Genomic DNA, 16,462 nt, shown 5'->3' with positions numbered 1-16,462 from the left:
AGTGGGTCAGGAGAACACCAGCCTGACCCCCTCCAGGTTTCGGGAGGTTTCACATACTGGAAGTGGAATGTAATAAATTCTTAAATATCACTTGTGCAAACTGCCACTGAAAACAGCGAATCAAAACAATTTTCTACTGAAACCAAGGAAACTGAAAAATCCTAGATGTTCAAACACTTATATTTAATCTGACATCGACTGCCACATGCAAAGTGCACCTTGCTGCAACAGTCTGGTCAATGCCAGAAGTCCATACTACTGGGTGACTGATGCTCACACATCCTGTTAAATGGCAAACTAGTTTTCTGGGCCTCCCATCTGTCAATAACAAATTGACAAGAGAAAATCAGCAGTAATACAGGCATGCACACAAGCATGGAGACTCACTAACATTGCAAATGATAAAACTGTATAAACCTTCCCTACTTCCACTTATCTGTACATTAAAAAAAAAAAGGGTATGTTTCTTATGCTGAAACAAAAACACTACCTCGTTTCCCACAAACACATCTCGATGCACTCTTTTCCTTGTTCATGGCAGTTTTTGTTAGACATATATTGTGGAAACTCTCCAGCCATGATTAAATGAAACTGGCTCAGTTCTGAATAGTTATCCTCAATCCAGGATGTATGGATATAGGAAGACCATCGTGATTTGATTCTCATCACAGCCAGTTTGATGTTCGTGACTCCACTGTGAAAAAAACTGATGTTCAAATACTGTCATTTTGAACGCAACAGACACTGCCCTGTAAAAAGTACACCCCATCTCTTCGGAAACAAAATAAAACTGGAATAATCAAGAAAAAGGTTCACTTCGGTCTCACAAACTTAGAGAAGAGATAAATGATGTGCTTTTACAAAAACAACCTCAATTTCACACTGAGAAATCTGCAGCAATTAGAAACTTGCAGAGACAATCTATGCTTTCTTCAACTTACAGTCAGCTACCATAACCTTCCAAAAACCATTTTTGTGTGAGGTTTGAACATGGCTACTGGCATCAGTTGACAGAGCGGGAGTGTACACGTGTATATGCATCTTACTTTTCAACTGTTGATAAAAAGACCAAGAGAATACAGCTGTAAGAACAATACAACAGTTCTTCTGTCAAAGAAAGCACCCACACAATAATTAACACACCTTCTGGGGCGTTTCTGCTTGTTCTTCTGTCTGCTTTTTCTTGTGGGTTTGGGAAGTATGCGACTCTGAAAAAGAATGACATTGTTAAACACAACTCACCCAACAATTTTATTTGGATATCATGCCTGCATTGAACTTTTAATTTAATCATTGTATAAACAGTCCAGAAATCTCATTTCCATACATATATATAACATATATATATATATATAAATATGTGTTGTTTTTTTAAGAAATCTTTCCACTCTTTTCTATCACAAGTATTCTTTTTTCCCCAAATCTTTTCAGGGGGTCTACTTTCTGTCATATTATACCACTCAGTGGCTGCTGAATGTTTCCTACTGCTTATTTCTGGATCTATCTATTCCTTTTTAACTTGCATCAATCAGCATTCACTGGCTTGAAGTCGTGTGCCCTTGTAGGAGTGAACATTATCTGACAGGGGTTTTGCTGAATAATTATTATTTGGATTTGTTTTGTTTTTTTAAAAGCATGGTTCTCGCATCAAGAAATAAAACACCCACGGTTTTAACCGATTTACACAGGACAATAGTAACATGGAATATTTGCAGTTCTTGGTACTGATGAACAAATGAACTATCCACTGACATGTGGGTACACTACTTAAGTTAACCAGCTGATAATAACATGCAGCCTATGGTACTGTGTTCACAGATCAACCAGCCTACCTGAGCAATAAAGACCACATGCTTGCCAGAGAATTTCTTCTCCAACTCCCGGACTAGACGTGTCTGAATTTTCTGGTAAGCCCTCAGCTGTGGAACTGGCACCATGATGATGATTGCTTTCTTGCCCTGAACATCAATTTCCTGCACCATAAAATGAAAACACAAGGATGAACAACAATGCATACAGCTGAACACACAAACAGCCTCGCAAATGAAACAAAAAGTTACTCAAAATACCCCTGAATTTGATATCATAAACAGGTCTCTTTTTCTTCTGTAACCCTGTCACTGCTCAATGAAGGAGTGCTCTCACATCTTTTCCCAACTTTTTTCAAGTGAATGTCTATGGTAAACAAACTCAAAGGGGGCCAAGGAAACCAGAGGAACAGTTGTATTTGCTTTTAATACAGAACACTTTTCCAGAACACCGCACGACTCTCAAACTGTTTCATTAACATGAAAGATTAAAAAAAAAAAAGGATAAAGCCCAGTGCCAGCTGTTGTGACATCACCTTGGCTCCAGTGATGTACAGTTCATGAAGTGATGTCTTGAGGTCACTGTTCATCTGCAGATCCAGGAGGGTCTGTGGAGAAAATAAGTCACTGATTTCAAATCTGATTTATTCTAGAAAATCTCCAGAGCTCTCTAAGGACGTCTAACTCTTAAGTAAACTAAACTGGCTCAGTTTTGAGTAGCTGTCCTCAATCCAAGATGAATGGATGTAGGAAGACCATCATGATTTGATTCTCATCACTGCCAGTTCACAGGAATCTCAGTGATAAGCTGTCATAATCAAAAGTAACAAGGTGCCAAATTTCAATACTAAATGTATTACAGAACCCATATGTGTGCAGTCATGTATGAGACTACAGGTATGAAGTAAAGCAACCCCAAGCAGCCACAGACAGAACAGACTATAGACTAGAGTTAAAATTTAAACACACTGAGTCTTTCCAAACATAGAAACTTTTCTGGTGCAAATGTGTCGATGTTCGCACACACTGAACAAGAATGCATAATTTACACGCTTGCATGTTATGTGCATGCGCTTAATAAGCAGTCCTGAAACCACTGACTTAAGAAACAAACCAACCAATCTCAAAGGCTACTTATAGGTAATCTTTGCATGAACAGTACACATAAATGATTAAATATTTTAATGTGTACTCTTCATCCACACATTTAACCACACATCACTGGCTCAGTTCTGGAGAACATTCCTCAGTATAAATAGGAAGACCATCGTGACAAAGTCTCATCACTGCCAGCTGTTCATACTGCTATATGAACCTAATTCTCAACAACACATGGGAAACTTTCTACCGTCTTAACCTGTCAAACTATATTAAAAAAAACAACAAAAGTTAACTGCACATTAGTTTAAGAAAAGCTAAGTGTGCACACAACAGATGAGTTTTGATACTTTCATGCCAACTGAACTGCATTAACCCTCACTCCACTCCATCCCAGATCTACCTTCAACAGCACTGACAGGTAATGAAGTATGTATAAAAATGTAAAAGCAATGGTAAATTATGGGTAAAGTAAACTACCATGCATGCATATATTACGCAAACTAGCAGTCACTGGCTCAGTTCTGGATAACATTCCTCAGTACATATAGGAAGACCATGACAAAATCTCATCACTGCCAGGTGTTCACAATGCTGTATGAACCTAATGCTCACACTTAAAAGACAAACAGGAAACTTTCTTTCATCTTCCTAACCTATCCAACTAAATTAAATTAAAAATATTGCTTAGAGCCCAGCCGACCATGAAGGCCATATCAGGGCTATCCACCATTCAAAGTCTGGTCACCGCAGATGGGCCACCCCAATGTTTTCAGCTTTCTACTGCACTGTGATCACTCCATGATAAAAATTTCACAGCTTTTGTACTAAGCATATACTATATTAAATACTATTAAAAATATTTATTTCTTTTAAATATTGCAATATTGTCCACGGAGGGACATCACGGAACAAAGTTCTCAATGAATCTGCTGTAAAAAAAAAACCCGTCGTGTGTCATAAAAGTCCCAACAATCAATCAGAATATGTTGCACAGTGAGTGGTTCATCATACGGAATACACCAAGGAGCCTCTTCTCCTTTCAGGAGGTAGGAATGTGTGATGTATGTATGACCTGTATGAAGTCGGCACAGCACTGTCATTTCTTTTCGATTCACCACAGCCATAGGCAGAGTCTCTTGAAGATTTGGTCGTATTTTAAATAATTTGTTATCTATTTGTTCATTCCATTCTTTCTGCCAGAGATCTTCAGTATACCGATGAACTTTGGGTTTAAAATCAGTAAAAGGAATATAAAACTTACATTGTTTCTCTCTAACAGCGCTCTTCGCCAGATTATCTGCTATTTCGTTCCCTTGAATGCCCACATGACCGGGCACCCAAGCCAGAATGATTACAAAACCATTTCTTTTAAGATGAGTAAACAAACTGAAGAATTCTCGAAGTTTGGGATGATCAATATTACGATGAGCTATTGCCTCCAGAGAAGAAAGCGAGTCAGAAAAAACAACAAATTTACGATTAGATGATTGCAATATAGCATTTAAAGCTAGATTTAAAGCAGTTAGCTCTGCAGTAAACACAGAACTGTCTGACAGAATATGTTTCGTGAGTCTTTGGGAGGGAGAAGTCGGACAAAAAGCAGAAGCAGCCACTCCCTCCCCAGATTTTGAGCCATCCATAAAAATTTTCTGATATAATGGATATTTCTGGCAGAGTTCGGAAAACAACTTTTTATAGACCAGTGAACTGGTACAGTCTTTCTTGAAGATGGTGAGATCAAATAAGATTTCAGGAGTTTCAAAAGTCCATGGAGGTTCCTCAGGAATTTTAAATTCAGTATCTATTAATGTAGGATCAATTTGGGCTTCTTGAATGTATTGAAGCATTCGGATTCCCAATGGAGGTGTACACTTTGGGTTGTTATCAAATCTGGATTTAAACTTTGGTTTATAAATACTGTTGTGAGCTGGGTTTTCTATTTCAGAAACTAATTTAAGGTAGTAGTTCATAGAAAGTTTCAGTCTACGATTTGAAAGAGATGGCTCTCCAGCTTCTGCATATAAACTATGTACCGGTGTAGTACGGAAAGCTCCCAAACAAAGTCGGAGTCCCTGATGATGAACAGGGTCCAGCATCTTTAAGTAGGAAGGTCTTGTTGAACCATAGACAACACAACCATAATCAAGTTTAGAACGGACAAGTGCTCTATAGAGGTGCAAAAGGGTTTTCTTATCTGCACCCCACTCCGTATGTGCAACAATTCTTATAATATTTAGAGCTTTTTGGCATGAAATTTTTAAATGTTTTAGATGACTAAGGAAGTTCAATTTCTGATCAAAAATAACCCCGAGGAATTTCACCTCTTTAACAGCTGGAATTTTTGATTTCCCTAGATGAATCTCAGGATCTGGAAAAAAAATGGCGGTAATTGTGAAAATGGATAGATTGTGTTTTGCCAATTGAGAAAGTGAAACCATTTTCTTCTGCCCAATTTTGGATCTTGTCAACACAGAGCTGAAGCCGGCGTTGAATGCCAGGGTAGAAACTCCCACTTGCATATAAAGCAAAATCATCAACAAAGAGAGAGGAGTCATTGTCATTGTTTACAGAGTTAACTATATTATTTATTTTGATACTAAAAAGAGCAGGTGACAGAATGCTCCCTTGTGGAACGCCCATTTCCTGTTCATGAAGATCTGAGAGAGTAGAACCTACTCGAACTTGAAAAGTACGGTCTTCTAAGAATTTGTCTATAAATTGAGGAAGGTGGCCTCGAAAACCCATTTCATGAAGATCATGAAGTATTCCCTTTTTCCAGGTGGTGTCGCATGCTTTCTCCAGATCAAAAAAGATAGCTACCACATGCTGTTTATTTAAGAAAGCATTTCGTATAGCAGTTTCTAATCGGACTAAATGGTCAAGGGTAGAGTGATGCTTCCTGAATCCACACTGCTCTTTGGCTAAAAGTCCATCTGTTTCTAGTTTCCACACGAGTCTACTGTTCACCATTTTTTCCATTTGTTTACAAATGCAACTAGTAAGAGCAATAGGTCTGTAGTTTGAAGGATTAGAAAGGTCTTTTCCAGCCTTAGGAATGGGAATGATAAGCGCTTTACGCCAGGAAGGTGGAAAGTAATCAGTAGTCCAGATAAGATTGTAAATTTTAAGCAGTATTTCAAGGCTTTCATCAGGCAAATGTTTCAACAATTGATAATGAATTTCATCAGGACCTGGAGATGAGTCATTGCAGGTTAATAGCGCCAATTTGAGTTCTGAGAGGGAAAAAGGAACATTGTAGTTTTCTATATTGTCAGAATTAAAGTTACATGGATTTTTTTCTTTTAAATTCTTATTTTTCAAAAATAAGGGAGATTTGTTGTTCTTAGTAGAAGAATGACTCAATGGAGGATGCTAGTAAATTGGCCACTGCTTTTTTGTCTGTGACGAGTGAATCTGCCAGTTTCAGATGGTTGATGGAGGGGCAGGTGTTTTTCCCTTAATATTTTTAATTATTCTCCACACTTTTTTCTTACTTGTTTTAGAAGTGATGGATGAGCAGAAATTTTTCCAGGATTTTTGTTTATTTGTTTTATAAGTGAAACGTGCTTTAGCTCTTAGATGTTGATGAGCTCGAACATTTTCCGCTATTGGTTGACGAAATACTAAGCGTAGTGCTTTTTTCCTTTTTTTATTTATAAGGCGACACTCCTCATTGAACCAAGGCGTTTTAGGTAATCTAAACTTGTTTGAAGAAGATGGTATGGATTTCTTGGCAGATTTAATAATTAAGTCTGAGAATATTTGCATAGGATCTTCACTTTGAAGGATCTCTTCTTGAATCTCTGATCGTATGATTGTGGTATAAAGATCCCAGTTAGCTTTTTTGTAGTTTAGGTGTTCAGGCTGGGAAGTGTTTATAAAGGTAGAAGGAGTTAATATAGTTGGAAAATGATCACTACCATATAGGTCTTCAAGTACTCCCCACTCATAATCTAAGACTAATGAGGGGTCGCAAACAGCCAGATCTAAACAGGACAGTTTGCCGGTGGATAACTGAATATAAGTTGGGAGTTTTAGTATTTAAGCAACATAAATTTAGTTCTGTAAAAATATTTTCAAGAAGTAGACCCCGGGCAGATGTTTCTTCACTTCCCCAAAGTGGGGAATGACCATTTAAATCGCCCAAAAGCAAAAAAGGCTTTGGAAGTTGAGAAAATAGGTCAAAAAGATCTTGTTTATGAACAGGGATGGAAGGGGGTAAATATAAGGAACAAATGGTAATAGTTTTTTCCAGAGATACACGTGCAGCTACAGCCTGTAAAGCAGTATTTAGTTTAAGCGAACTATGAAGAAGAGAATTATGTATTAATAAAGATACTCCTCCTGTTACACCTTCATTTTTCAGTTGAGCAGATTTGGAAATAACACTGAAGCCTGTAACAGAGAAAGTGTGGTCATCTCTCTGCAGAGTTTCCTGCAAAGCTAGCACACACGGTTTTAGCTGTTTACAAAGTACCTGTAACTCTTGAAAATTCGCCCCAATTCCTCGGATGTTCCATTGAAGAATAGAGCTTTCCATCAGATGTTATACAGAAGATGTTTCCATATCACCATCCGATTCACTCAGAGGTTCAAATGGATTTTTGGCCGTGACAAGCCTTTCCTGACTAGATGTTTTCGCTTTTTGAGAGTTGGATGAGTGGCCTTTCGTTTTCGATTCCTTTCCCGAGGACAATCGAGATGCTGAAGGCTTCCTACTAGGAGGAGGAGGGTTTCCCTTCACCGCAGACCCGGATGTTCGAGAAGGAATGTTGGATCTTCCACCCGTAGGTGGGCCCGTCTTGTCATGATCAGTTTTGCTCCTTTCCTGTTTACTTTCAGTCTGACTTGTCTGGACTGATTGTGAGGCAGTTGTGGGGGTCATCTGCTGAGCAGTCTGACTGCCTGAGCTTTTCTTTATCAGAGTTGTGGGCGTTGCGCCCTTGACCCAGGTCACTTCTGTCTGGCATGAAACAGTAGATGATTTAACCTTCTGTGATTTCTGGAGCGCGTCGGAGTATGATAGTACCGACAGTGGTGCTACAAGTTTTTTTGCTTCATAGAAAGGTATTTTCTTTTCTGTAGCCAATCTTGTGATTTCATGTTCTCTTTTCCATACTGGACAGTCTCTTGAAGAAGAGTGATGGGCAGCCCTGCAGTTAGCACAACAGACCGGATCTTGACACGGCCCACTATGTTTTGCCTTTGCGCATGATCCACAAATCTCCTCTCCAGGACATCTCCCGCTGACATGTCCAAATTTTTTACATCTGAAGCATCTCATTGGAGAAGGAACATACAGTGAAACCTTTACTCTCAGAAACCCTACTTTCACCGACTCTGGAAGGACGGGAGAACAGAAGGTCAAGAAGAAAGTATTTGTAGGAACTCTCATATCTCCTTTTTTGATTGTAACGCGATGGACATCAGTTACTCCTTGTGATTTCATTTCGGATTTTATCTCCATCTCAGAGATCCCTTTCAATTCAGGGCATCGGATGACGCCCTTTGATGAATTGAGAGTTCTATGAGGAGACACCTTGATTGGTCTGTCCACAAAAGAGGCTGCCTGAAGCATCTTGTCACTTTGTCTTTTTTTCTCACACTTGACCAAAAATGTTTTGGTTTTTTTGTTTGTGTGGACGTTTTTGGAGATTCCTGCAATCCCCGCAAATGCTTTCTCCACAATAAAAGGGCTGAGATCAGTCACTGGTTTTTCAGGGTCTGTGCCCTCAATCACCAGCCATGCAGGCCAGTTTCCAGAAATCTTTCTTGTCTCCTCTTCTGAATCTGAGGACAATCTGTCCTCAGACATCTTTCTTCTTTTGGGGGTTGAGGTATGTTTTGAATCCATAATTTTTCTTTGAAAATTCATCTCTCCCCTACCCACCCACCATGGAGTCCAACAAGGGGCCAGAACTAAAGAAAAACTTTGTTCCTTCCAGGCTTCAGGAGAGATATACGGCCCTCAGAGTTCAACCTAATCCATTGCAAAGGATAGTGCAAAGTTTCCGGGAACAGAAAACCCGACACTGCCAAAGTTCCAAACCAGGTCAAAAAACTGAAAACCTTGACCCAATCCCTCATGAGGAAGCCGCTTGGTACATGCGGGCCTCATGTACCTCCCGTCTAGGAGAGGTTGGAGCCAAAGTGACGTGTTGCAAGCTAGGCTTGCTCAATCACCAGGATCTCTTTCCCCACCGACACGGGTCGCATCGCACGGCAAACACGACGGACCTAAGGAGATCGCAGAGAAAAGGGAAGAAATGTGGAAAAGAAGACTTGAAGGGGAGTAGAAGACAGAACAGTACCGATCAAGGCAGATGATAATATAAAACCAAAATTTAAAAAAAGGAGAAGGAGAAGAGCTCACCATCATGAAAGAGCATGAGGTGAGGTGACCCTGGGAACTAAAAAGGAGAAAAAAACCTGAGGACCCCCAGGGCAGACCCCAGGGGGATAACCTATCCAACTGACAAAGGTGACTTTGAAACACGCTACAAGCTAAGACACTGCCATGACAACTGCATGAACCCTCACCCCACCTAACAACCAAATCTCATCTACCTCAATCAGCACTGTCAAGTATGACAGTAATAAAAAATAAATGAATAAATAAATGAAAACTTATTTAACCGTTGGACTTTCAGTCCGAGGGTCTTGGGTTTGAATCTCAGTAACGGCGACTGGTGGGTAAAGGGTGGAGATTTTTCCGAACTCCCAGGTCAACATATGTGCAGACCTGCTAGTGCCTGAACCCCCTTCATAAGAGTATTAGTAATCATAATGTTGACTACTGTACAGGCACATGTGTGATAAAGCTTTCACTGGCTCAGTTCTGGATAACATTCCTCAGTAAAAATAGGCAGACCAATGTGATAAGTCTCATCACTGCCAGCTGCTAACACTGTTTTGTGAACCTAATGCTTAATGTATCTGCCTATGACTCTCCATAACCAGCAGAATGCACATCATTCATGCAACAGTACTTTATTCTCTAAATGTGATTTTGGTGGTGGCAGTGCTTTTTAAATCTTCCTCCCCCACTACCCCCTTCAGACATGTACTTCAGTATGTTTTAAGCTGGCAGGTGGAATCACTCTCAAGAAATCTTTTCTTTCATGAAATTCCTTGGAAAGCCAAACAAGCCAAACCTGAAACTCATAATCTGTCATACTGTAAATCTAACATTCACATTCTCTGAAGGTCAATCGTATGTTCACTTGATGAAGAATGGTTCTGTTTACAGTATTCGTAAACTATGCATTTATATATTTAATGCCCTGAAGATACGACAGGAATTCTGTGACAACAATGATGAAAGAATTAATTTACAATGCACGAGAAGCACTTTTGTTCTACAGGTTAAGTTAGTACGTATTTTACATTTTGTTGTGGTTGAGTGATCACCATATTGTGTACTTTTGACCTCTTTCTAGGGGCCGGAGGCCTGGAGATTAAAGTTTTGTTCTTGTTAACATTCACTTCCTCTGCATGTACATTTTTTTTTTCAATGTGTGCGTGTATGTGATTGCCTTTTTTCAGCTCCAAGTCCAAGTCACAAATAGGAAGACCATCGTGACAAAGTCTCATCACTGCCAGCAGTTCACACTGCTATATGAACCTAATTCTTAACACATGGGAAACTTTCTATCGTCTTCTTAACCTGTCAAACTATATAAAAAAAATAATTAAGAAAAGTTAACTGCACCTTAGTTTAAGAAAAGCTAAGTGTGCACACAACAGATGAGTTCTGATGCTTTCATGCCAACTGAACTGCATTAACCCTCACTCCACTCCATCCCCAGATCTACCTTCAACAGCACTGACAGGTAATGAAGTATGTATAAAAATGTAAAAACAATGGTAAATTATGGGTAAAGTAAACTGCCATGCATGCATATATTACGCAAACAAGCAGTCACTGGCTCAGTTCTGGATAACATTCCTCAGTACATATAGGAAGACCATCGTGACAAAATCTCATCACTGCCAGGTGTTCACAATGCTGTATGAACCCAATGCTCACACTTAAAGTCTTAACTCCCGAGAGCAAGGTTTCGGTTGCGCATGCGCACTAGAGCCTATCCATAAAAGGGAAAGGGGTGGAGTTTATCTATAAAAAGCGCGAGCACGTGTCCGGTAGAAATGTAAACATGCGGGAGGTGAAAGCAAAACAAAGACCGACTCACTGTTAGCGGAGAAAGATATCCGTGTACTCCTGCCACACCTGCTCCCAAAAACCGAAACTGCTTCCTCTCCAGCACTCTCACTTCAGACTGGCGCCGGGGGTTACGAGCGTCAATCACAGTTTTTGTGGAGGTCACTCGCCAGCTGTTTATGTGATCATTCCAGTCCAAGAAAGGTTAGTAGATCATCATATTTCTCTCCGTTTGCATGTTTTACAATGTGGTCGTTTACGGTTGCCAACGTCGAGGGGCTGTCTGCATGCTTTCCAATTCTCACCGGACAGTACCACGTGCTGGTGCTATTTTTATCTGACAGACACGTCTAGCGCAAACACAAACGGCTCTAGCTCCGCCCCTTTTCTCTGCATTCAAATTTTGTATTACGTGTAGCCGACACATTTTGTACTTTCCAAAGTCAATTCAGGTCTAGATTGGAAGCTGCTAGGCAAATCTCGCTCTCTGCCATAAATGAAGCCAAACCGTAGCTTTATTAGGCTTTTATTTTGAATAAACCTTCACCGACGTCACAGTGTCAGACTCTGGTGAGAAACTGGCTTGATTCAAATCGCCCGCCATTTATAGTCCGGTTCAGGCTTTAAAAGACAAACAGGAAACTTTCTTTCATCTTCCTAACCTATCCAACTGACAAAGGTGACTTTGAAACACGCTACAAGCTAAGACACTGCCATGACAACTGCATGAACCCTCACCCCACCTAACAACCAAATCTCATCTACCTCAAACAGCACTGCCAAGTATGACAGTAATAAAAAATAAATGAATAAATAAATGAAAACTTATGGTTAAAGCATTGGACTTTCAGTCCGAGGGTCTTGGGTTTGAATCTCAGTGACGGCGAATGGTGGGTAAAGGGTGGAGATTTTTCCGATCTCCCAGGCCAACATATGTGCAGACCTGCTAGTGCCTGAACCCCCTTCATGAAGAGTATTAGAAATCATTCACAGGTAATGTAGACTACCGTACAGGCACATGTGTGATAAAGCTTTCACTGGCTCAGTTTTGGATAACATTCCTCAGTAAAAATAGGCAGACCAATGTGATAAGTCTCATCACTGCCAGCTGCTAACACTGTTTTGTGAACGTAATGCTTAACATATCTACCTATGACTCTCCATGACTAGTAGAATGCACATCATTCATGCAACAGTACTTTATTCCCTAAATGTGATTTTGGTGGTGGCGGTGCTTTTTAAGTCTTCCTACTACCCCCTTCAGACATGTACTTCAAGTATATGTTTTAAGCCGACAGGTCGAATCACTCAAGAAATTTTTTCTTTCATGAAATTCCTTGGAAAGCCAAACAAGCCAAACCTGAAACTCATAATCTGTCATTGTAAATCTAACATTCACTTCCTCTGCATGCACATTTTTTTTTCAATGTGTGTGCGTGTGTGATTGCCTTTTTTCAGCTCCAAGTAGGTAAGACCACTCATTTTTTCAATTGAAATATAATTGGCTACTGCCTATCTCATACTGAAGGCAATAACAAGGAAAGAACACATGCAAAATTTCAAATCAATATCTCCAATAGTTTCTGAGATATCCCAGTTTGAATATTTTGTATATGTGTGTGTTGCGTCATTTTGCGATACAAGCTGATTTTTAGACATGCCATGTGTCCACGCTATGTATCTGACAATGCTTGGACTGATTTTACATCATTTTCATATTACTGTCAAACAGAAAAGACAAAAACATTCAGTGTATAACAATCCATATCATCTTTATTCATCAGCAAAATCACCTAAAATGTGTCAAAATCACACGCAAAATGAGACAAAAAGCCAATTTTACACCCCCGCCAAAGTCTAGGAAATTTCCCAATGTGCCTGAAAATTCTTTCAGACGCATAACTACTTCGAGTTTGTTGATTTTTTTGCAAGAACTACAATCTTCACAAACAAAAAGTGTAGACAACTAAATGACCCTTATAACTGCAATTTGTGAAGTGAAAAAACAGTGCGCGAGTGTAACACAAAATCACACCACAGGCATATCATTGTATCTCCACTTCTAACTGGTCTACAGAGATGGCTCACATATCAAAATGTTTGCATCTGACTTAACCAACTATCATGCATACAAAGTAATGTCATGCAGTGTTTCTGACAAACTGAATAATTCTCACTACCCCACCCCACCCTTCCACCAGACACTCTCTCCAGCACTTGCCTTTCTTTCCCAAATACACCAACTTGATGTAACACTTCATTATTTCAGGAACCTTCTCACCTGTTATGAATAACAGTTGCATATATATGTCTGAAATATGCCTAAATATATTAAAAAGAAACTTATGACTTCCACTCCCTGAATTTCTCGACAACAGCATCAAACTCCTTCACACACCATGTTCTCCCATTGGTGCTGAACATGTCCAAGTTCCAGGCCAAGACAAATTTTGAATCAATTGGATCACAATCTACTGTATCTGGCCATTTGAATACATTCCTGTCTCCCAAGCTGGTCATTAATGCTATTGTGGCTCTTGTTGGAGATAAACTTCAAAGACTTCTCCAACGTAAAATTTGTCGTCATAAAAAAACAGCCACTTTTTCTCCTTGCTGTGTGAAGTGTTCAGGCTGCATGTCCTTTGTGCTGGTGTCAGCAGAATCTTGAGCAAAGTCCCTGCAGCAACACTCTGTTGGTGGGCTGAAGGTCTGGCAGCTTCATAGGACGTCCTCTTCCTGATGGGACCAGATTTATTCCATCCTCTCCAGAATGTCATCATCTAAGTAAAAAAAAAAAAAAAAGAAAAAAGAAAAAAAAATGAAAAAGAAAAAAGTGGAATGTACATGTGCTTTACCAATGGCTTTTTATGACTGACTTTATAATCATGACTTTAAAATTTTAATTCAAAATGCCTTTTTCACTTTGTATATATGTGTGTGTGTGTGTGTGTGTGTGTGTGTGTGTACATGAATTTTTACAGCACAAGCATTTGAGCAAGTGTGTGTGTGTGAAGTTCTCTTTTATATATTCATTTATGTATTTGTTTATTTATTATCATTTTTTATCATTATCATTATTATTTTCTTTTGTCTTTACCGTTTACAGTAAGTTTACCTTTTTCAGGTCTCATTTTCTTTGTGATTTAATTTTCATTTCAGTGGTCAGGTTTTCTGTGTGCAGTGTGTTTGTGTGTGTGTGTGTGTGTGTGTGTGTGTGTGTGTGTGTGGTCTGAGAAAATCATAGTCTTGTTCAGTTGTTTCTGACACGTGTGAATGACTGACAGGAGTTATCTTTTCTTGATTTTTTTCATTAATATTTTCTCAATGAATACAAACCAAAAGAAGTCTAACGTAGTCCAGAAAAAAAATCCAGCAATCATATAAATATCTAATGAGTGGAACTACCGGGATGTTTAGGTATTAGGAATGAATATTTGTCAAGCAATCTTCGAAAATCCGATGTACCCCGCTGACCCAATTTCATGGCGCCTTCGTTCGGAAATGAGGCCAAGCAAGTGACTGAAAACACCTATTTCCTAAGCCAAATACAATCATAATAATATATATTATCGTCAAACATCATCAATAAATGAGAAATCTGTTGATTACTTACCCAGATATGCGTCGATCTTGCTGTAAATATAAATCTCCCCCATTGTCTGTGCCTTCGTGTGCTTCGTCGTATGCTCAGCTGTGTCCGCCTTCGTGAGTGAAAACGGCGGAAGTGACCCGATGGGGTTGTTGTATGCAAATTAGAATCATGCGCTCCAGGCAAAACTCAGCGATAAACGGAATGTAGGTTTGAGTTCATGAAAAAATGAGCTTTCCAGTGATGCTTAGTGGTTTTTTGTACGATGTCAGGGAGATTTTTTACAGTGTTCTGAAAATTTGGAAAATTTTCTAACTCAAATTACACCAACTGATTAAAACATTATCAAAATTTACCTTACACCATTGGTTAGCGCGTGGTTTCGTCTTTCCAATGGTATGCGTTATTAATAGGTTGACCGAGTTATTTGACTAGGAACGGAGAGTGAACAGAACATACGCAGACTTCGACCGGCTAGCCTTAGGCTGTGCGAGGCCCCGGCGGCTTTGCGATTCGACTTTTCGCTATCATGTTTAACGTTCCATAACTTTTCATATATCGATCTTTCAAGCAAATCAACACAAGAAATGTGAAGCTGAAGAGTCAAACTTTTTATTGACATAATTTTTTATTATTAAGTACATGTTTCTCACTGTAAAATTATGATGGAAAAATCAGCAATTTTGTCAGTTTTGGTCACGCTTTCTCAGCCAGTGGTCCTACCTACTCCAAGTCCAAGTCTGATGACAGGAAGAAGAATAAATATATACTTCAACTGAAGTTCAACATAAATACAATATAGTAACATGCATAAATAAAGGAAATTTTCTATCTAAAATTACGTTTAACTCACTCGCTGCCATTGTCCGCATATGCGGACATTGTCGGAGAAAGCGTTGGATGCCAATGTCCGCATATGCGGACTTGGATTTTAAAAAGTCGTGCTGTCGGAGTGACGCGTCGGATGCGAAAATCAAAAGCAGATGTGATATCTTACGTCACCTCTGGTCAGCTTTTCATTCACACACGCTGCGTGTGTGTCACGATAAGTTCAACCGCAGTTGATAACAAAGCGTGCCCCCTGTCAGCTTTGTAAGTTGTTTGACAAGATGGCGTCACGGCGAAGTGTTCGACACGGTCGGAGAGGTGAAATGTTACTCAGCGTCGAAGATGCTTTGGAAATGATCCAAACTGAAGGCTCTGATGTCGAAGGAGATAATGTTGATTCTTCGGACAGTGAATTTGAACCAGATCCCGATGAACTAGAAATAGATTCGGCCGCTGAAGAGAGCGTTTACAATGGAGAGGAAAGTGAGGAACATGTGCCAGCAGATGAGACAGACACAGACGACGAAACCACTGAGGAAACGGACGATTTTGCAAGTGTTTTCACCAGTGATTGGACTGACAATTTTTCCTTTTTCCCTCTTGCACATCCCTTCACTGGCACACCAGGTTTGTCAGCTGACTGGCCAGTGAACACCCAGCCGGTTGAGTTTTTTTCTTTGTTCTTTGATTTTTATTATGTAGAGACAATATTTTTTTTTGTATGTGTGAATTTCAACTTTCTTCACCACCTGTTTATACTTCATTGCATGTACTAGGTCTTCAGTTCCTCAAATAGTGTTAGAATGTGATGTGGAACATGTTGGTGTACCTTTCTGATGGGTGCAAAAATACTAAAAAATACACAAAATATGGATACCGCGATCAACATCAAGATGGTGAGTAAATACTTTGATTTTTTGCACACATATGGAACAACATTCCTTGCATGCATATTCTAAATATCAATTGTCTGGG

General features: G+C 39.5%; 1 protein-coding gene across 1 annotated transcript in view; it reads right to left on the bottom strand.

Annotated features, from left to right (window-relative positions):
* Positions 1-236: 236 nt before the first annotated feature.
* Positions 237-16,462, bottom strand: part of LOC143280366 (small ribosomal subunit protein eS7-like) — a 30,928-nt gene continuing 14,702 nt past the window's right edge. The window contains exons 3-6 of the mRNA XM_076585002.1: positions 2,345-2,416; positions 1,833-1,973; positions 1,144-1,208; positions 237-318 (exon numbers count right to left, since the gene is read on the bottom strand). Of these exons, the coding sequence (XP_076441117.1) occupies positions 237-318; positions 1,144-1,208; positions 1,833-1,973; positions 2,345-2,416 (360 nt within the window). The remainder of the gene's footprint in view (positions 319-1,143; positions 1,209-1,832; positions 1,974-2,344; positions 2,417-16,462) is intronic.

Source organism: Babylonia areolata, chromosome 3 (genome assembly GCF_041734735.1).
Source record: "Babylonia areolata isolate BAREFJ2019XMU chromosome 3, ASM4173473v1, whole genome shotgun sequence".
Lineage (NCBI taxonomy): Eukaryota > Metazoa > Mollusca > Gastropoda > Neogastropoda > Buccinidae > Babylonia > Babylonia areolata.
This window is presented reverse-complemented; position numbering and strand designations above follow the sequence as displayed.